Source organism: Strongylocentrotus purpuratus, unplaced genomic scaffold (assembly GCF_000002235.5).
Source record: "Strongylocentrotus purpuratus isolate Spur 01 unplaced genomic scaffold, Spur_5.0 spur5_scaffold_12, whole genome shotgun sequence".
NCBI classification, from domain to species: Eukaryota; Metazoa; Echinodermata; class Echinoidea; order Camarodonta; family Strongylocentrotidae; genus Strongylocentrotus; species Strongylocentrotus purpuratus.
In genome coordinates, this window is record NW_022145597.1 from 7,269,958 (window position 1) to 7,293,852 (window position 23,895).

At 37.8% G+C, this 23,895-nt stretch overlaps 1 protein-coding gene across 3 annotated transcripts in view; it reads right to left on the reverse strand.

Annotated features, from left to right (window-relative positions):
* LOC590257 (TRAF2 and NCK-interacting protein kinase) overlaps nucleotides 1–23,895 on the reverse strand; it is an 87,164-nt gene that overhangs the window by 60,326 nt on the left and 2,943 nt on the right. For all 3 annotated transcript variants that reach the window (XM_030981725.1, XM_030981723.1, XM_030981724.1), the window contains exons 2-3: nucleotides 23,181–23,246; nucleotides 16,362–16,418 (exon numbers count right to left, since the gene is read on the reverse strand). In XM_030981725.1, the coding sequence (XP_030837585.1) occupies nucleotides 16,362–16,418; nucleotides 23,181–23,246 (123 nt within the window). The remainder of the gene's footprint in view (nucleotides 1–16,361; nucleotides 16,419–23,180; nucleotides 23,247–23,895) is intronic.

A 23,895-nucleotide genomic window follows, 5' to 3' on the forward strand; every position in this document is an offset into this window, starting at 1 on the left:
ATCTTTTGAGACATTTATTTGTGTACACAAAAACTCTGCTTTTCAAACAATTATCCTTCCTCTCAAGCATCAGTAAAAAGCCTCTTAAAAGTTTAGTCTAATATGCAGACAATTTCTAACAGTTTTGGAGAAACATAAAAAAATTCCTTGCTCATAAATTGTTAATTTCAATTAGATTAAGAAAATGAATACATATTTGTATACATGTAGGTCTATATTTGATGCTAAGACCTACATCTGAATTGATTCGATCAAACCAACTGAAAAAGGAACTCTGACTTTATATTTCTTCCTATTTTTACTTGATAGTAAATATGGAAATGCCATTTCAAAACGACTTCCTTCCCATTAGTAATTTTATTTCAAGTGATATAAAAATATCACAAAAATATGAGAAATTAAAAGCTAGTATACATGTTCATGCACTGTACTGATCACTTCCTTACATGTACTGAAACTACATCCTAAAGTTGTTCAATGTCAATTCTCTATCCCAAGTTCAGTCAAACCTGCTTTAGTGACCACCTGTCTACAAGGCCACCTTTGTTGTTTCCCTTGAAAATCGTTTCTCATTGAATCACGCATTAAAGGAACCTGTCTACAAAGGCCACTTCTTGTGTTTTCCTTGGGTGGTTGGCTGGTCGCTATAGACAGGTTTTACAGTACCTTTTTCCAATTTCCCCCCAAAATGAATATGAAATGGAAACAAAACGTCTGAAATCGTAGACAACTGGAGGTGTGGACATGACACAACAATACGCCCAGCAGATCTCAACACAATGCATTTTAGTAAATGGTCCACTTGTTATCACGGTCTGCGAGCTTTCAGTGTCATTTACACAGCCTTTGAATGGGTGTGTGTGTTTTTAAAATTCTGCTGGTCCACTGGTATTATCCACTAGACCTACTACTGTGCCGCCTACATGTTAACTGTACATACTTTGAATTCAGTAAACAACACTCACAAAATAGAATGTTTGGAAGGCAATATTTTCATCACTTATACTAAAACCAGACACTTTTCAAGAGTTGTAATGTTTGTGAGTTATACCTTTTGGTAAAGGTCATATTCACAACAGGAAACTTTTTTGAAAAAATTCAATGTTTTGACCAGGAAGCTGTAATGAATGGAGATCCCGTCCAAGAGGCCCCTTTGAAGTCATCCGTGGCACCGCGCGCCTTTTGTTTCCCCTACCGTAATCCCCTTAATCCCCCTCCAAAACCTTACAGCTCCCTAGTAGCACTAAGTCCTCCCTTTCCACACACAGCCCAGCCCAGCGAGCACGGCGGCTTTTGCTTTGCCGGCCCGTACTTTGGGTGAATAGTGGTGCTAACTTGACAACTTCTAGCCCTAAATCAATAAATGCGCAAACATATAACACAATTTCATTTAGTTCTTTAGGAAGATAAACCTTTGGACTACCTTCCTAGCTATGTACAAATTTCGGAAATTTTCGGAAAATGTCAATAATTAGATGAGAAAATCATGATTATGAAAATCTTTCATTCGCTCTAACTCATGATTTCCTTGGTCGATTTCGCTGGTTAAAATGGCCATGTCTTCAGTAGAGCTATCCGAGAACGGAAAACGCATTTGATGACTAATAGAAAGTTGCATTGGTCATAATGTTGTGAATTCTGCATTTTATATGTTATAGCTAAATACATCTTTCATGAACATGACTTAATTTGTCGGTGCCACGCATGGCTTCAAAGCCCGATGCTTGCATATTTTTGCAAACGAGTGAATAGAGAACTTAGGGAAGCAGATGGCGTTGCGTAACATTTCGTACTATTTGGAATGCCAGAGAGGGACTGTGCATTGATATGGACAGCTGTTGATGGAAATGATGGCTGGAGAGGGTTACATTTCTTTTTGTTAAGCCAGGTTAATCTTGAATAATTTTCCCTCGGAAAATTCTTTCGAGACGGTATCTCCATTCATTACAGCTTCCTGTTTTGACCTTCCTTTTGTAACATGACCCTAAAACAAATTTGAAATTCCCATAAAGTTTCGTGCAACAACAATTTCTCATTACTGGTAGCTGATTTAAATGTGCATTTGTGCAAGCAAAACATTACGCTCCATGCAAATATGTGTAGCCTTCCACCTCTTTTTGGTAATAAAATTATAAAACTGAGGCAAATTGTTCAGGACAGCCATTTTCACAGCAAGAAACTTTATTGAATTGCAAAAATCAAGTGTTTCACTCGTGATTCAAACATTTCACAGCAACTTTTATGAATCTTAACTACTTGCAGAATACAAGAGCACTTGAAAGTTTAAGATTTCAGAATCTGATAAAGAGGTTATGCTTTCTTGTTTCAGGACTGCAAATATCGTGACAGTCTGCAAAGTTCTCTTCATAGTTCATTCAGAAGTACTTGAGCAGTATCTATCATGCTTAATACATACAGATTGTTTGAGTACATGGAACACACCTGAAGGCTAAGTAGTTTCATATCTGAAATGTCAACAGACTAAATTCCCACCATATCCTATCACAAACATCTCCTGTGAAGCATGAACAATCAAGTTTCAATAGCGAGGTTCACACTACATTCTGTAAACTTAAAGATTAGCTCCTGGTTGTAAGGTAAAAGTTTTGCTTGTGGTTTTAAACTTGAAGTTTAGCTCTTGGTTATAAATCGTAAGGTTAGTTCATGGTTGTAAACTACAAGTTTAGCTCACGGTTGTAAACTTTAAGTTTAGCTCAAGATTGTAAACTTCAAGTTTAGCTCATGGTTGTAAACTAGCAATAACTAGATGGAGAAGCGGGGAGATATTTACGTTTATTTATGTGCTATGCAGATAATATTAAAGGTTTCGCCAGCATAAGTACAGAAGACCACTTTCCCTAGCTTGTAGTTTAAGTCATTGTTCTGTGCCATGTGAACTCACATCATTGTTGGTGGATAGTTCGTTTAAAACTTTTTGGTTTTGCAAACTTGAAGTTTTAAACTCTGAAGGTGCCGTGCAAACCTAGCTCAAACCATTGAAGATCAAGCCAGTGTATGTACTTATGATCCATGGGAAAAGTCTGGAATATAATTCTTTCAAAATGCACATTGCACGGTTGAAATTAGAATACCAAGTCTTTACAAATGTCGTCGGGTATGTAATTTGGTCACGGGAGCATGAAATTTGCGGAGAGAAAACTTTCTGAAGAGGAAGGAAATATGTTTATCAACTTGATTTTGTCAATGTATAGGGTATTGTGAATTTGTGATGAATAATGGCTGTCAATGATAATGGATGAATCCGTCGTAAATGATCTCATAATAAATCATTTATAGGGACCATTTTCTCCTCTCTTACCCATTGCCTTTTATCATCATTCAAAGGCACCCATGCAAACTGCATGGAATCGCTTTTTTTTAAAGTCTGGCAGGATCAGTTCACATATATCATGTTGAAACAAGAGCTCATAGAATGGTTGTATGTTAACATAGAATGGTTGTATGTAAACGGAAAATCATATATATATATAATGTACAGGTAATACTATCGTACTACATGTATGTCAGCAAATGTGAGCATGAATGTTAAATTGTATACAAGTCGTCAATTGGTCTTACATGTTTAGTCAAACCTGTCTATAAAGGCCACCCATGTATTTCTAAAGAAACAATACAGGTAACTACTATAGACAGGTGGTCTTTATAGAGAGGTGGTATCTTAGACAGGTTTTACTAAATTAAATTTCACACATAAGCCCAATGGCATCAAATGGCTGTATAAAAACTGTGACTGAGCCCGATATCCTGTTAATAGCATCTCACAGTGCAATATGTTCTGCTTGATAGAAACAGGAAATCACCATCTACAGAATGCTCCACTTCCCAGAAATCTCATGATGTTATTCGGTCAACTTGGTTCATTCCTCGGTCATCGTCTGTGCATGTACTGGACGCTTCATGGGCAAATGGTTACGAATATCATTGAGCAGAATGTAAGGTACATGTATATGTTCAGGGCCGCGTATTATGAAGAGTTATGATTGATCTGATCAATAAACACTGAGTCATAGACTTATGCTCAATATTAACCTTATGATCAAACAAAAGGCTTGATAATACATGGACCATTACTGGTAAGGTGCTATAATACGTCTGTTTTGAGCCAGACGATAGTTATTAATAACACAAAATTAACAACCTTTCAGCTCTGAACAGAGGATACATACTCCAAGCTTTATTTGTACGTCTGCTAACAGCCAGAAGGACGTTAGCTCTGTGGAAAGTATATGAGTTAACACCCTTCTGGCTCCAAGCAGATGATATATCAGCAAGTGTGTGTAGCAATTTGGCTTCAGGTGAGGTTTAGGTCTAGAGTTAGGTTTAGTGCTGGGATGATGTACAGTGTTTGGTCCAAGGTTAAAGATAAGAATTCAGTTACGGTATAGGATATCGACCGAGGCAAGGAGCAGTTGTCACCTGAGCATGTGTCTTCGAACCAAAATTCTCATAGAATCAAATGAAACCAATACTGAATCTTAAAAACTATAATCTACAAAAAAAAAATGTTTGTAGAAACTGCATACAGACTGAAAAATGGACAAAAGAAAAATAAGAAAAAAGATAGAGGAAATGAAGTTTAAAATCAAAGCCAATGGGCGTACAATGCAGACACCAACCTACAGTGTACAACCATGAGCTGTGGTTTTTAGTGGTGTGTAATTTCTCAACCACAGAATCAAATCCTTATTTATTCTAAAAGTGCCTAGTTATAGACATAACTGATGCTTCTCATTAGAATTTTTAATTGCCTCTGTATGTCCTTGGTCTGTCTATATTCCGCAGAACATGAAGTCTAGTTTTAGAACACTAAACGTGTCACTGGTCTGGCAATCGGGTCTGGCTTAATGACTGTCTGTCATTACGACTAATCAAGTGCGACTGATTAGGGGTCATCGACCCGTGACGCACGGGGGTTAAAATAGAGCAAAGCTTCACCGTATCGGTGTTACTCATAGTCAGGAATCATAAATTGTGCGGGTACCCGATTCATGTGGGGAGAAATGATGATAAACAACATTCAGCTGTCAGTAGATATATAGAGGATCCACCACAAGATAGTAACGGATGTGAGGCGCGGTTCATCACTACAAAATGATGAGAGAGATACTAATGAGCTTCGGTGGATTTCGTAGCCCGGAGAGCAAAGCTCACTTAAAACCGTGACATAATCCTACATGTGCCTGGAGTTGGTTCCACTTTACCATTAAAATTATGCATCTAATCTGCATGTCAGCCCCATTTATAGGTTTCTGTGTATGTTCAATGTACAGTAACCTCTCTAAAAGTACATGTACATCTGTATGTGTTGAAGAAACTGTCTGGAAAGTCCACCTGTGTTTAGTGACACAGGTGCCATTTTGCATGCTGTGTGTATTATTGCAGTGCAACATTGCCTTCATTTTCTCAATGGAAATATTTTTGTTTTAATGGAAATCACTATTTGCTATGAAGACCAAAACTCAAGAAAATACAGTACAAACTTTTTGTTCTCACAGATTGGCCAATCCTGCTCTGACACACACTGATTTACATGTACATGTACTGTAAGCCTACATGTACAAAACTGTTATTTTGGTTTTATGTATTGTGTAGGCCTAAAATATCAAACAAAAAGGCAGTCCAAGATAAGTAAAACAAAAAAAAAAAAAAAAAAAAATTGTTTTTGTTTTTAAATGAAAATTTAGAGATTATATTTTGGTTACATCAATCATGGTTTTATTGAGAAAAAAAGATGAGACTACAAAGACAACATCCTGGTGGGTGTGGGCTCAACCTCTGCTTGACCTGAGATGACCTCTGTTTGACCTGAGATGAACTTCTGGATAAACCATTGTGGTTAGATTGATATATCACTCTCAATAGCCTCAGATAGGCAGTCTGTATGAGGTAATATTAGGGAAGGGGTCATTGACTCCGATTGTAAACAAACAATACCATTTAATAGGAAATAGGAAGACTTGATTCTTTATCTCCAGTAAATGGGTATGATATGACCCAAGGGTTTATTTTCTTTCAGCCATTAAACCAATCTGGATAGTCTGTATTTCTAGTCTGTTTTTATATAGTATTAACCTAGAAACAATAAATGAACAGTGTATGACTGGACATGTATTATCTTCCTAAACCAGTGGAAGAAATTGTAGCTAGAAATAAACTAAGGAGGGGTTTCTCATAGAACTTTTCTGCTCCTGATATGCCATTGGTTTAATGCCTACAATGTATCTCAGAAATGTCTATAAGTACGTTATTTGAATCCAGCATGGTGTAGCTATTTGTTCTACATTACTGGTCAAACTCAAAAGTAACAACCTCATGTTTTTGACTTTCATTTACTTCATGACTGTTGAGGTGACTGCAAAACTTTCTAAAACAATTCTCTAATGATATTGCTGGGACTCAAAATTACAGCTGAATGTATTTTCATATATATGGAATCCTACATGTAGTCATAAAAATTGTTTAGTCGAACAAGTACGAATTTGAGATATTATTATGATAATTATAGAACTGTATTTGAGACTAAATATTGATGTCATTGTCATAACATGGACATTAATTTTGTGCTTGTATATCTTCCCATGCGGCAAGATGGACAATGTACGGGTGTTATATGAAGGACATTTCTTTAAAATAAGCTTCATGCAAATGGGTACACGCATGTATCCCTACTCCCTAGACAAATATAATTCTCGGCAAAAGTCTGGTATGATCGATAACTGTGGCTGTATTTTGAGACTACTGTAGTTATAGCGCCTGTACATCTTTCGGAGTAGACAGGATCTAGTATTGAAGGGCATTGCTTGGGTATTGGATTCCATACCATGATGGATAGCCTCAGCTGTCCATCCTTTGCCAATGATCATGATCTGCATCCCCACTGTGGAAACGATATCACCCAGAAGACAGATAGGTTTGGAAAAGAAGCTGCCCAGTGTACAATTTTTTTCTTTCTCCAACATCCACTGTACACCCAGAAATGTTCAAGATTTGCAACCATGCCATGAAATACTTGAACTGTAACTGAAACAAAACTTAATTTCAGTCAGGTTGTGACAGTTTCAATAGTAATGGTTGTCATCTACAATGTTTAACAGGAACTTTAAAAGGAAGCTGTCTATTTCATGCAACTTCAACATTTGTTTAGTAGAAGTTAGCTTAAGTGTAGACACTAGACATGGCTATTTTAAGTTATGAATAATATCCACAGACCAGAACCATGGACCCTAGCTACCGTAAAAATTGTGGTAGAGTCCATGCGTGGTCCAACAAAGCTCTGCACAGTCTAACAACTTTTCTATTCAAAGTTCAAACCAATAAATTGATAAATGTAAGCCCACTTTGTGAGCCATATTGATGGGTAAGGTCATAAACATGTACATGTATGCTGTGGTAACAATAGACATGTCAAGTTAATGACAGTCCCAACTCCCAGTTCCATACAGGATTAACCTAGCTCGTAATCTCTTAATCCCTTCAAATCAATAAGGGTCAATATCACAGTCACACAAAGGGTGATTGTATATATATGTACATTGTACATGCATAAGGTCTTTGTATACACACAAATAATAATTATAGTATGCACCTAATAAACAGTCGAATCTTACTTTAAAGACCACTAAAGGGAAACACACAAAAAGTTGCTACTGTAGACAGGTGACCTTTCTAGACAGGTTCTACAACACACTTTTTTTTTCTCAAGGGAGGCAAAATGCATGGCCACTGTAGAAAGGTAGCCTCTGTAGAGAGGTGGCCACTACTTCAGGTTTGACTGTATGAACATTTAACTAGGCATTGTGGCATGCGCCTGTAATCCAGCTAACGGTGGAAGTTACAAACTGATTCAGCCGAGGACGCAGGTTCGAAACTGAGTAACATCTTTCGGATGGTGACGTTTAAAGGTCGGTCCCCAGACGTAAATAATCATATCTGATTGATACACGTCTGTAAAAACCCAATACACACACACATGAACATTCTAATAACAATGCAGCTCCTGGTGTACATTGTTACAACTCTAATATAAAGATCAAACAGACTGCAGGGGCAGCAGTCTGTAAGCTCAAAATGACTTGAAAAATAAAGTTAATCCTTTGTTTGCAAGGCCACATTTTAATGGACTTTTAATGATACACAGTAACATGCTTCTAACTAAAGGACAAACAACATACATGTAGCATGGTAAAGATTTAAATTGGCCTTAATTTCAGAGATTGTTCAGCCCATACAGAGCATCATCATTGAGCCCATTCATACTACCTAATACATTGTATAGAGGCCTTAAAGTAACACTGGGTGTGCATGTTCATTGCTCATAATGTAAATAAAGGACATGATGATGAAGGGGATTTCTAATATTGAACAGAGCAACATAATTGAGCTTATTCACATTATCTATAAATACATGTACATGTACATATATTACAGCCTAGGCCTTTAAAATTATGCTGTGTGTGAATGTTCATCTCTTGTCATGTAGGTGATTTGTTATAATTTAGAATGTGATAAAGTTAAATTTCATGAAGTCATGGGAATGGGCAAACTCCAAACTCGACCTGCATGGCTGGCTAACACCAAAGCTACAGTACATGTATCAGTCCTCCGATGGAACAATCAGGTTTTACAGTGTGAAAGGGGGGCATATCAGATTTCTTTTTTGGCTGATATTCATCATAGGACAGAACCTCAAAATGTACAGATGGTCTATAATGAGGCTTCTCACCTCTTTATCTCACCAAATCACTTGACTTGTGAAAGATGGTCTAAAACACATTTACGGACAAGTGACACTCACAGATTTTGCAGTAGAGCGTCCGCCTCAGAACCGTGAGGTCGTGGGTTCGAACCCCGGCCGCGTCATACCAAAAGACGTTAAAAGACGGGAGTTGCGTCTACCTTGTTTGGCGTTCAACATTAAGGGATAGAGCAACTTCGATCTGGCGCTGTTCAGTGGCTGCGGGGCTCACGATCAATTGGGCAAAAAGAATCTCCATTTTCGGTTTAATTTAATCAAATTTGGAGTGCACTTTAAAAGATTATTATTATTATGTGTTCAAGGAGGATATAACATGAATGTTTGAACATGAACTCTAAATGAACTCTAAATGAACTTTCAATTACCAATACGTGTTCCTGAGATCATTTCTGTTTTTCTTCCATCACATGTTAGCTGTATTGTTTGTAAATGAGGGATACTTTCACTATTTCCATTATAATGTCAAATGATACCGTGTGAGCTCATTGTGTATTACTTCCTCCTTTACTTGCCAAAGGTACTGTACTACACTGCAGGCTATGTATTAGACATGTACTAGCAGGACCCGTGGAAAATCCACGGGATTCTAGGGGAGGGGGCCAAATAGATAGATAGATAGAGGCCTATGTGCTATCCAAAAAAAATTTAGATTATCTTTATATAGAGAATTTTTATAATATATGCTGTTTGGCCATGAATGGCGCATCGTAAAACAAACTATGTCAGATAGGATCTCGATAATTACTATTTATTTGCATTATTATTGTTGTGATTTCAATGTAGTTGCATGAAAAGACTACATATGCAGAGGCTTGGATTATGATTATGTTGGCATTGTTCACAAAATGTGTATAATTATTTTCAAAGTAAAGATTTTACGCGAAAAATCGGACGGTTTGTGCACAAATTGACTCGACTGTGTGTGGGACTGTGAGCGTAAAATCCAGTGAAAGATTTTTTTTTTTTTGGGGGGGGGGGGGGGGGCTCGATCTATATCAAAATTTCGGGGGCTACTTTTTTCAACTTTCGGGGGCTCTTTTTTCTTGGGCTAATTTTTCATTAATTCATTTAAGGATACAATTTGTTAAGTTTAGTAGCGTAGTGTTGTGTAGTGTTGCGTAAAAAGGCGTACTTTCTGCGTCAAGTTTCTACGCCGAAAGTATTAAAAAACGTATTAAAAAATTATTGTATAATAATTTTTAAAGTAAAGATTTTACGCGAAAAATCGGACGGTTTGTGCCAATATGTAGAAGCCAGCTGCATGCAGTGCACAAATTGACTCGACTGTGTGTGTGACTGTGAGCGTAAAATCCAGTGAAAGATTTTTTCGGGGGGGGGGGGGGCTCGATCTATATCAAAATTTCGGGGGCTACTTTTTTCAACTTTCGGGGGCTCTTTTTCGCGAGTGAGCGTAGAATCCAGTGAAAGATTTTTTTTTCGGGGACTCGATCTATATCTAATTTTGGGAAAATTTTTAGGGGCTACTTTTTTTTATCTTTCGGGGGCTCATTTTTCTTGGGCTAATTTTTCATTAATTCATTTAAAGATGCAGTTTGTTTAGTTTAGTAGCGTAGTGTTACGTAAAAAAAGGCGTACTTTCTGCGTCAAGTTTCTACGCCGAAAGTACGCAAATTTTGTTAAACATATTAAATTGTTTGCGTCCATCTTGCGTACTTTTTTGCGTCCCTCAGGGTATAGTAACGTAGGCCAGCGTACTCTCAGCTCAGCGTAGTTGGTACGCAACTCTACTATGTGTCACAAATAAGGCATTAAAAATATGCTCATCTGACCATAATTAAATGCCTAAAACCCCTGAGCTTTCGGGGGTTCAGCCCTTTGTACCCGTGGACACCACGCCTGCACTCAAATCGCTTTGAGTTACCTGACCCCCCCCCCCCCTCCCATACTTTAAAAATTGATTTGATGCAAGAACTGTATCATACTAAAAGTATTATCATGTTTTTAAACGACCATGACGACCGTCTGATTTTCTTGTGAAAACTTTACTTTGCTTGTGAAAACTTTACTTTGAAAAATAATTATCGAAATTCAGTATACAACTATACATGGCCAGAATAATCACAATCCAAGCCCAGGTTTTATACATCTATTCACGAAACTATATTGAAATCGGGGCAATAATCGCAATTTCAAAGTGTTGTTTAGACTCTCCTCACACCACGGACAGGCCTGGCTACTCCGGTCACCGCTACTCCATGCTCACACACTCAGCTCCGACAGCATGCACCGCCGACAGCACCGCCGACAGCAGCGCTCAGCTGCCGTGGCAATACACTGTGGACCAAAGCTGTGGACTCAAGGCAGTTTGCAACTGAACTGTCAGGCGTACTATCACAGATCTATTTGCGCTATTCTTGTTGTGATTTCGATGTAGTTTTCATGAAAAGACCAATAAAACAGAAGCTTGGACTATGATTATGTTGGCATAGATCACAGAATTTGTATAATTATTTTCAGAGTAAAGATTTTACGTGAAAATAGGTCCATGGTTTGCGCCAGTTGTCGCAATCGCCTCGACTCGAATCGACTGTGGTGTGTGCATGTGTGTGACCTGAGAGCGTGTAATACACGTACACTGTGGGCGCCTGGCCTACAAAGCATATCCTATAGAAAGACGCATAACACGGGTCAGTTCAACCCGTTGAGCGTACATATTGGCTACATCCCATCAACCGGGTGAGTCGTCTGTTGATGTGTATTTCTCTTACACGCTACAAAGCGAATCCTATAGCAAGAGGCCTTACTCGGGATATGCCGCAGCCTTTACAATGAGACTTGCTACACCCGTTGACGCGAGTGGATTCTCGTCCATCGTGTGTCTCTTCGTCTCTCTTTGATAATTAGACAGAGGGCGGGTGCACGCCTTGCCGACTCGCTCTCGCGGGTTCGTCGCCTCCTCGCAATCCGCGACGCCCGCCGTGCTCTCGTCCGCCCGTCCTCCCCGGCCGCCCCGAAACCGCGTTTAACGGCATGGACGTCGATCGCGGGGTCGACGTGGCACGCGGGTTACGGGAGACAGGCCTCGTGGAATTGTGCCGCCCTCCCCGCGCCACGGCGGAGGCGGGCGGGGTCGGGGAAAGACGTTTTTGAGGAACCGTTTTGGCCCGTGTTGGACCCCCCGCGGCGATTTTGCGTATTAGTAATATAGATTGTATTATGTACAGTATGTAGGTAGGGCTAACGCAGTACGCAGGTACTTGAAACAGGCACTGTAGGCCTACAGAGTGATAAAACCTATATATAGTCCCACAAATACCTTTTGATGTATTGGTAGGCCAGCCTTGGCCCCAGTTATGACCTCTCGATCTACATTTACGGTGCTTCACTACTTTCAAAACTAGTTCTTCTGTCCATGGTTTTTTGTGCAAAATATACGATGTACACTGTACATGTACATGCATGTAGGCCTACAGTACTTTAAAACATACTAACTACTAGCTCAATACACATTTGAATAGTCTGGAGTCTGCCTACATGTACATGTATGCCTGTATGTTCAGTGTACAAGGGGGGGGGGGAGATATTACAAATTGTATTCATGAGGGCTACTCTTTTGATACTCTTAGACAAAATGATTGTTTTCAGAGACGTTTTGCATTTAACGTGCATGCCTGTACATTTGTACATGTACTGTAGTCATTGAAAGAAATGTACATGAAATTTTCTGGTGGCTATTTCTACGCCTTTTAAGAGTTAACAGGCCCTATCGTCCTCAGTTTCTAAACCATATGTACATGTATAATATCTTTTCATATTTTGTTTAGATTTAAACAATTTTTTTTAAAGGTCAATGTTTCCTAGAATTCAGCGCTTCCTGGATATTCCCTAGAACAGTCTAGCCCTTACTTTTCATGGAAGTTGCTACATAACGCATAGATTTAAAGAAAAAATCTGGACTATATATTGATTGAACAAAAAGAGGCGATGAAAGTGATCTATTTTTTACAGCTGGCTTTCACAATTTGGTGTGAAATTTCAAAGCCTATTGATCTTTATTGTTACTTACACGGTATTGCACAATACATGTACAGTGCACTCACATAAACTGTGTTTTGATATTTTCAGAATTTTGCCAGCACAACTCAGAACCGATATCTAGTATTATTTAATAACAATAATAATAATAATATTTATCATTTGAGAGCACTAAACCAAATTTACCATAGCTCTTAAAAAAACTAAAGAATGTGAAGATGAAACGTGAAACACATAAAAATAGGTACATCGTATTAACAAATGTGAGTTACTGAGGGAAGAAGTATGTTTTAATGGATCTTTTGAAAGAGGCATTATTTGTAAATAGAATACAGCATTTTTATATTTCTAAATTTACCTTGGCCTTCATGCATCTATATTAATTAATCACAGGTTTCAAAAATTTTGATGGCTAATCTACTAGGCTAATCTCAGTGAAAATACATGTATTTGGCATCACGATACTGAGCCAAATATTCAGGCCAAAATAATCTGCACATCCACCATCAAATCTAGAGAATTAGAGAAATGCAAGGCAACAACAACAACAAAATCAACCTTTTCCAATTTCACCAACATGTTTGTTGTTTTGGTTGTTGTTTGTTTAGGAGCACATACAATGTAGAGCAGGGGTTCTATGACAGAGGACTGCTAAAAGTAACTGAAGTGCTACTTATCATCTTACAATCATCAGGTGGCATTGCAATGGGTTTTTAAAAGCTGCTAAGAGGGATTTGGAAGACAAAATGTTGTTTTAATTGTACTCAGTTGATCACAAAATGAATTGCTTGTAGTTAATTTCTTTCTAATTATAGCCCATCTCAATTTTAATAATAGTGGATTTTTGTATGGCACTCATCTGTCAGATTTTTTTTGTTTTTACTTGGGTTTAATTTAGGAGGATTACGCAGGACGAACTAGTTTTGATGGCTGCATGAGCAGGCTGACCCCACACCGACATTTTCTTTGAGGGAGGGGAAAATTGCTTAGCCTGAAATTTAGACTACCTGACCATATTATAAGTCCAAGCCAATATTGAGGATGTTGTTTTGAAAGGAATAAATCCAAAGAGAGAGAGAGAGAGAGAGAGAAAAAGAGGGGACATAGAAAGAGAGAGAAATAGAGAGAGAAAGAGAGACAGAGACAGAGAGAAAGAGAGACAGAGAGAGAGAGAATGAGAGAGAAAGAGAGAGAAAGAGAGAGAAAGAGAGCAATTGCTGGGATTGTTGACAAGGTGTGTTGGAATCCAGGGTCCCCCATGGTATACCACAAAGCCAGACCTTTGACCTCAAAACGTCTGGCCAACTGCTATCCCCATCGAAACTTATATTGGCAGTATATATACCTGCATTTACAGACCTACTTGTATATATTGCAGATCCTACACGTTTGAGAGAATGACAAGCAATACCAATACCAAACTCGATCCATGGATCCATTTTTGTTATACTACAGGTATTAAATGTACATGTAAGTCCAATTGTCCATTTGGACTTGGAGCCATAAGGACCTTCACAGATTTTCCCACATTTGTGTATTACTATTACACAGAGTTAAGTTAAAACCCTTATGGTTCCGAACATATGAATGTATGTCCATCTACATGTATCTTATATGTCCATGGTATATCTGAAGCGCTCTAGTTTGAATGTGGCAGAAGTCAATGTCAATTTTCTAAAAGCTTTCAAAATTCCTTGAATTATGAGCAACAACCTTGAGAGTTTTTTCACAAAGTTACATTTCTTCAAAATCTTTTCACCCCCTCAAAAATTGCAAGTAATCAATGTATTTGGAAGGGAAAAAATGATAGAATAAATATGTGAATATGTTCATCTCTACAAAGTACTCTTTAAAGAAGAAGCATAGGCCTGTCATCATCAGCTAGCAGTTGCAATTAGCGGAATAATTGGTTGAGAAAATATCCTGAGAAATCTTGGTTTTGTTTCCAAAACATCCCGCTGCGGGCTAATTTGAGCCCATCCAAGCTAGTTTGTGATGAGCGTATCGGTCTGGTGAAGCCGCAATTTTTTAGCTTTGGGATAATATCCAGAGTCTGAAAATAGCAGGTTATTTGGCAACCTCAAGCTGATGAAGACATACAGTAGGCGTGTCTGCACTATCTCGAGATTGCCAAATATCCAGCTATTTGAACTATCCCGATCGCAAACTATCCAGCTAATTTGCGTCTTCATTAGAACGAAGTAGCAAATTAGCTGGATAGTTGGTCGGGATAATATCCCAAGATATCTCAGTCTAGTTTGCGGTTTTCCGTGCTTACTCGAGGTCAGTGGTTGTACTAGCGCGCTGAGCGGCATAGATCGCATGTGCGAACCGGAAATCGTTGTGCATGATGGGATCGGGATATTTGACTCCGGACTTCGGTCTAATGAAGACGGTCGCAAACTATCCCGCTAGTTCGGAAATAGTGGGATATTTTGCAAACTAGACCGAGATATCTTGGGATATTATCCCGACCAACTATCCAGCTAATTTGCTACTTCGTTCTAATGAAGACGCAAATAGCTGGATAGTTTGCGATCGGGATAGTTCAAATAGCTGGATATTTGGCAATCTCGAGATAGTGAAGACGGGCCTAGTGTGTACCTAAATGATTACAGAAACTAAACTAGAAACCATACACCTGTGCACATTATTCATATGTTTTTTTAGAGCAACTTGTCAGGGACAAGTCTTGACATGAACGATACAAATCAGTGAACATATGAAAAATAACCTGATCTCAAGGAAACGATGATCCAAATAGAAGGTATTATAACCACACTGCATTGAGAGATGGCCTCCATTGTCAACCCTAATTGGTTCCTTCAACATCCACAATAAAATGGAGAAAAGCTGGAGTTAATCTCTAGCTACCTGTGCTTGTTATTTCAGAAACTTTCAAGGTAGGATTGGACAATTATTGGTAATATCTAAAGTTTAAGTGAGAAGGACACATCCCAAAATTAAATAAAGGTTTAATAAATAAATAAATGTTAAATAAAGGGGCATACATGTACTTATAAAATAAATGTCTGGCAAGGACAAAAAAAAGGAATATGACAAAGGTTATCACGTTTTTATCAGTGGAATTTTCAGTCAAAAATTTGAAGGGGAGGACACATTTTGGGGTGGCTGTACTTTATAGGGTATGCCACCTGGCTTCCAAAGGTGGGGGGGGGGGCACGGACAAGTTGTACCCCCCTTCCTACCTTCGTACATGTATGTCCATCGGTGCAGTACACATACAAGTATTTAGTTTTGCGGCTGATTTAGGGAGAAGACATCTTAAATGTCACCAGCTCTATTCTCTCTATAAATTTATCAATCTCTTGGTAGAGGTTATCCGGTGGGTAAATGTAGAGCTGATGTACAAATTTCCTACATGTATTCACACAATCAAATTTGATTGGATAGTACACTGCATAAAACATAGTTTGAAATCATCATGTTTCAAAACACTTATAATAAATGAATGCGAATACACCCCAGACATTTTGGAATGCTAGTAAAATATGAATGTGAATACACCCCACACATTTTATAATGCTAGTAAGTAGTAACATATAATGTGAATAGACCCCAGACTCACCTCAGTAACATCCATCACTTTGATGGCAGCGAGTTGCCCTGTCTTGACATGACGACCCTGGAGATTATAGCAAAGACAAAAAATAAGAGAAAACATACATTAAAACTTCCCATCAATCATCAACAAGATTATCAAGTCCCTCTCCCCATCTTTCTCTCTTTTCCGCCCCCCCCCCCCTCAACCCAGTTCTCTCTCTCACTTTCCCTCTCGTTACTTAAAGATAAATGGTTTTCAGAGCAGATGACAAAAACACTTGTGGAGAGATGCATTTTCAGTTTCAGCAAAAACAAAGGGAGCTTCTGCTTAAACTATAAAATAAAAGTGAATCTCCATCTTCATTGTAAATGAATAATAAGTTACATAAAGTATACTGCGAACAAATATACATGTAACAGCGTTCATTGTTTAGATCCAAGGGCAAATTACATGTACTGTATCTGTATGCTCAGAATTTTATAACCATCCCTAAATTTCAAAAATTAATCTAACAGGAGATATACATGTATATGTAGCAATGCCCCTCCTTTTAAATTTTTGTTGAAAATAAAGACAATTGTTATAATTCTTATGAAGTACCTGTACTGTACATGTATATGTACATGTACATGCCTTGTTCTACTAACAAATGATTAGAAAGTAGGCAGTTAATTATGATAAATAACTTCTAGATATACTGCTCATTTTCATAGTTTTTTACACATTACTTTGTTGTTTTATTAATCATTCAAAACTTTAAGAAAATATAGCTTTTCCTAAGTACCCCAAAGTACATCTACACCCTTCATGAACCATACGTTTTTAACAGGTGCATGGCTACCGTACCTTTTCACGTAAGGATTACCGATCAAATAAGGTAGCTCAACACACAACACACACCTCTATTTTCTTCAATTTCAAACTCAAAGCCTGGTATTGTGAACTCTGAGTAAACTTCTGGCATGCCACTTGAGTAAAGTACAATCAAACGGTGGAATCGACCATGTGTAAATTACTTTCCCACAAAGAATGCCATTGTCAGGACTCAGGAGGAGTTCCTCAAACAGAGTTAGAAAAGTCTACTAGTAATAGCCTGTTTGGACTTCTACAAAACTAAGGAAAAGTCATATGGAGAATCTTTGTATAGGGGTGGGGCATACAAGCTGGGCAACAACATTACTTTTAAAGAAACTACCATAGTTTTAAAAAGGTCAGTTGACATTACAGGCAGCTGGCCAATCATCAATGTGCTCCCACGCTACGCCCCGCCCAGTTATACGTTTGTGCTACGATATTATGTTCAGAGAAGAACGGGACCCCGGTTCTTTATCGAGTTTCCATTTGAAACGACGCTCACACATACGTTTCGCTGTATTCAACATTGCGCTGTTTGACCTTTCTTTGAAAAATAAAATCAGGGAGCCGATTATTAATCGAGTTTCTATTTGAAATGATGCTCAACATACATGTACGTTTACGCTTTACAACATTTCATTATGCAGCATTTATTTATACAATGTTCTGCAAAAACATTATCATACTTTACAATTGTCATATAGCGATCCACCGATTTCTGATACTCTCAACAGCAGGGATTGGTAAAATACATAATGTACATGCATGTGCTCTAAACTCAAGTTTTCACAACTGAAAAAGTCCTACCGAAAATCCAGGTTGGCAACTTTGCATACCTCAAATTTCCTTCTTATTAAAGGCTGTTCTTTTGAAGTTCATAACAGGATCTGTATTACATGTGCAGAGCACTTTTTAAATCACATGAAAGGTATCATGGCCGCTCTCCTTAATGTACCACTTACATGTACATGGACATTGTTATTTGCTAATATTTCAGTCGTCTGCACATGTATGTAAGGTAATGTGTTAATGGATAGGAAAACCAGTGCAGAATTCAAAAGCCGAGGCATCCCTTTGTCAAACGCATGTAATGCACTCATTCCCTCACACATACTATATACACAATGTACAGATGTGAATCAACAGTAGGAGCAACAGAAGAGGCAAAACATTAGAGACAAAAAGAAGTATTATGCAAATATTATGATGATTCAGGTAGCGTTCAGATCACGGTCGCGACATGCAGCGATCATCTCCCTATTGATTTAGTCTGGATTTATTCTTGCTCTCTCTCTCTCTCGGATGATTCATCGATATCGACTAGTCTCCATACCGCACTCGACCTGTCAACACCTTTAGAAACTATCACTCGGCGAACCCAAAATCTTTCATGAGTCTTGTCTCTCTCCCGCACTTAACTCATCAATAACTTTAGAAACTATAACTTGATAAACCTAAAAATGTTCATGCCTGATTTATCATCATCCAGGCAGTATCTTTCCTCCAATTAAATCACCATGTTCTCACTTTCTGTTTCATACACCTGGACTTCCTTTTAACAAATTATGACCACATCCTGAAATATTGGCTTTCTAATTGGTCTTTTTAAATTTCATTATAAATGCTATGAACTAGGTATTCATTGGGAATAATAATCCTGCATAGCCCTCCCATTCGTACAATGTACTTGTACATTTTTTTATGTCAAGAGAATCTACATGTACCTTTCCTAAGTTATGTACAGTATATATTTTACATTTGGATGAAGATGATTTCAGTTCTGGATTCCAAATTTGAGGTTGACACAAAGTGGATTGTGAAGATATTTTTTCTATAATATATTTTGCTTCATTTCTCCCAGGTAGGTAGCCTAAAGTATTGAGTGCAAAGGTGAACTACATGTAGGAGACCTCAATTGAGGTATCATCTGCACAAGTATAAAATATTGACGACATGCTATGAATTTTAAAGGGCATAAGGGACTCTGAACACTCATTTGGTTCTTGCGGCCCGCACATCACCTGATTCCAAAACAATCTGGAATGACAGGAGGAAAAACATGGCATGGAAGAACCAGAATCGAGGAAAAGCACCCTTCCTCATCCCACAAAGGTCAATGTTATCACACAAAGGCCCGTCTTCATCAGCTCGAGTTTGCCAAATATAACGCTATTTAAATACCCCAATCGCAAATTAACCAGTTAATATGCGCCCTCATTAGCCCGCAGTTGCGATTCCGAAATATCATGCTATTTGGGAAATAGCAGGCTGATTTGCACCCATACGAGCTAATTTGTGATGAGCGTATCGGTCGAGCTCGAGGATAATATCCCAAGTCTGAAATTAGCAGGTTATTTGGCAAACTCAAGCTGATGATGACAGGCCTACAGAGGAGCAGGGGCTAAACACTAACAGGTGAATATGGTTGCTGAAATGTACACCCTAGACAAAGTTGTAGAAATGTACATTTTGGCATCCATTCATGCAGGGTGAATTTCTCCTTTAAATCAATGAGTTACAAGGATTGTGAAGAGATGAATGTTGAAAAGGTCACTTCTCGGGCTAAGAACCTAGAAAACATTGTCGGTCGCTGAAATGCCAATCTTTTCAGTCTCGTATCAAATACCAAATGTGACTACTTGAGCATATGTTTGTATTGTACATGTATAGGCCTACAATGAACATATACATGTACATGTACATGTACCACCATACCTTCCAATGTTAATGCAACCCAAGGGAAAACTTGTTATCATTAACATTAATGTTAAATTTATTTGACAAATTTGCTCACAGCCAATTAAATGCCAAACTTGTTATTGATGACAAGTTTTATAAAACAGGACCCAGGACCAACTTCCAAAAAAGTTAATAGTGAAGCCCTGCTACATTTACATGTACAGTACATGTCTTTTTTGTATGTGTCATTGCCTACATCATGTACAGATTATGTACTTTAATAGGCCTACATGTACATGTACATGTATGTGTGCATGTATCCATGCTACATGTACAGGTGTAGCTAAACTTTGGAGAGGAATCGTGCTCTACCGGTAATTATAAAGTTTGGCAATAATGATCATGTTACTGATAGAGACATCATCGTGACAGGGAGTTCCCTGTTTAGTAAATATCCAAGCCTTCTACATTGGGCCCTAGATACGGGCATTCTGCCAGTTCTTCTCTCGATTCGTCCTTTGATTCTAAGCATCTCATTATGGCTTAATCCGCAGCAGAAGGTAACTTGGCAACTATTCTGATTTAATTTCTTCATGTACAGGTACATGAGCATGCAGTGTAGTACGGATGTGTGCTTACTAACCTAGTGCTTACCTGCACTGTAATGCTTCACGATACGTTAACATGAACTTTTAAAGAGCAAATCTTTTCATGAGAAATTGCTTGGTGACCCAACCATTGCGTCAAAATAGGCATTAGGCAAACTGGGAATTAGACCAACTGGAAAATGGATTAAATGACCAAATGGGTACTAGACTTATTGGAGATTAGACCAAATGACCATTAGCCTAAATGGTTATTAGACCAATTGATAAGTAGACAAGATAGTCATTAGACCATGTGGATATTAGACGGGCTGGGTATAGCCATACAGGAATAGACCAATCGGGTACTAGTAGATGAAATGGTTGTGGACCAAACAGCAATAAACCTTCAAAGGTTCAAATACTCAATTCTATACTACTGGTACTCGATGGCTGCATGTCCATTGTACTGTACTGACTCATCACACAAGTTTATTCACGAGTGGAGTGCCGTGAACTACTGGTAAAAGAAGTTCTTTGTTAAAAAATAAAATAGACAAGCAAACAATATGTGCATGTCCTTAATGTCACTGCAGAGTGGGTCTAATCATACATTGCATGGCCATTGTATTGCCATTTGCAAGGCAATGATCAATCAGCTATTGCATTGTGAGGGGACAAATGTGAAGACGTACAGTAATTGAAATGACAAACACAAGTCACATACATGTACATGTCATGTATATAGTGTATATGTAGCAGGTTTCTACAGTCACCAAATAGTTCATATACATGTAAAATTTACACTGTATACGTTTATTTACCATTCTACATGTACTGTACTGTACCGTATGCACATAATGGACGCCTGAGAGAAAATCTCTGAAAATACATCCCACATATGTACATGTATGTACATTAGTACGCTGCAACAGTTAGTGTAGTAGAATGGCAGAGAACAAAAATATGTGGAATTATGTTTGTTGCAATCTACCTCCAAGACAGACAAACAGTGTAATATACATGTACAGTACATCATGTACATACAGTGTAATACATTTTGAATCTACATGTACATGTACACCTACAGTACATGCATGTGCATCTGTACACTGTAATGTGCATGTACATTACATACATGTATAAATGTCCATTGTCTACAGGTTATAAACATCAAGTTTATGGCGTAATGGCCGGTCCAGTGGTGCCCTGGACAGCCACTAGAGAGACTAACGAGAAGTCATTACCGTGGCGCAGAGAAACTAGACCTATCACAAAACATCAGCTGTTCTCATCAATTTTATGCCTTGTGATTTGGCCATGCAATCAAGTCCAAATTGTTGAAAAATTACACCGAAAATTTATGACGACGCTGGTTTGTTGTCGTCTATACTGACTACCCATTTGTCTGGTTTTGATGAATTTCTCCATCCATTTTTCTCTAGTCAATTAACCTAAGCGATCTATGGGCTAATGAATATTTTGACTTGACAAAGCGAGAGTTCTAGTTCGCTGATTTGCATTGTTGTATTTTCTGCAGTGTATAAAATTATTATAACTTGCTACAATAACATATTGTGTGTGTAGTTTCAAAAACAAATTTGAAAATTTCATAAACCCAGCCCTAAACCTGACCTAATGTAAATTTCAATCCCAATCCAAGTCCTATCCTTCTACATGTATGTATACATGTACCTTGAATTGAAGTTTGCATGGTCTAAGATAAAATGCACCTTCATAATCATACCGGTACTTATACTGTAATTTAAAGACAAGAAATTAAAAAGGAAAGTAATATCTATTTTCATTTTTCTTGCTTCCAGGACTAGTGAAAAAGTTGCAGAAATAAGCCTTTGTTTTGCAGTATCGGTAATGTAAATTGTTAAAATGTTGAATATATGTTGTAATCTTCGATCCCGTATGGCATTCTATAGCATTGCTTCATGTGATGCTTCAAGCTTGCATGAAAAACATTTCAATACAACTTGGTTATATCACAGCTGGGGTATCGCTGAGAAATCCTTCCGCATGCAGAGTGCATAATGTTTCCGAGGACATGCTAAATTAGGACTACATGTACTGTACAGTACATGTATATCATGTTATCTTCCTTCTCAGGCATCCTCATGTACACTCTCAATTAAACAGCACATTTACAAGTAAAACATTCCTGAAGTACATCGATACGCCGCCACACACAGATTTCCTTTGTTTCATCCGCTTGCATCATAGAAATTGATAGAAATACTTTGTTACTTTTGTTATTCAATACTGTTCAGTATTTATAGAGATATCTGACATCATCTGAGCTGCAGTGAACCGATTCGATTGGCCTATTTCTGACTCGCCATGCAGAAACTGCTGGTGAGACCAGGTGTCAATTACAGTTATCTGACGATACTTGAAGAGTCTATTCCTCGCAACTGCATAATACAACAACAAATATAATTTTAAACAAAAACAAAAACAAACAAACAACACACACAACTGCAATGTATGTTGTAGAAGAAAGATAGAAAAGAATATGACAAGTTTCCTTCACGATCAAGTTAAACATATAATACATGTACAGTATGTTGTAAACACACTATTTTTTCCTCATTCTTATAATATATTACCAAATTTACAGAACTGTTGTGCTGAGATGTATATGCAGGGCATCATTTTATTTTCAATATCGTTATAAGAAAAGCATAGTGATTGCAGTACATGTTACGGTACAAACCTTGTAAACTTGTCCATATGTTCCATTTCCCACAACTTCCATCAAGTCAAAGATACCAGCTGGATCCTAAAATCGGAAGAAAAAAATAAAGACAACAAAGGTTTACAAATATTATTTATCGAGGTTTGAAGAATTTCGAGCTACATGTACACAAGAACTGGTACATGTAAAATAAAGTGACTCTGCCTTTCATTTTAATATTCCCCAATAATACATTTCATGACGAGAAACCTGTGTTTTAAGTCAATAAACTTATTCTCAGATCTGTGAGTTCCTGTAGATTACATGTATTATTCCCCTCCCTGAGACATGTGCTGCCTAACAAACATTGATAACAATAATTTTCCTCTTTTATTCTAATCTTAAAAGGTGCTACCCGGCTTTCTTGCTGTCAATTAACACTTTGAGTCTCTTTTAATGATAACAATTTTGTTTAAGAGCTCCTCCCCCTCCAACAACAAAACATGAACAAACAGGCACAATCTTGGTCATAACAGGAACATGTGACATGTCCCTAGTCTGCTGGTCATAACTTCCAACAACAACAAAAAAAAAGAAAAGAAAAAGAAGACACATATTTCCTCTAAATTAAAAAAAAATGTATGGTGATAGACATCAGACAATCTGCTATGCCCCCCCCCCCCCCCCCTCATCTAAAGGATCCTCTTTTGTTATTAGTATGTTATCATTATTTATAATGATTGATCATTATTAT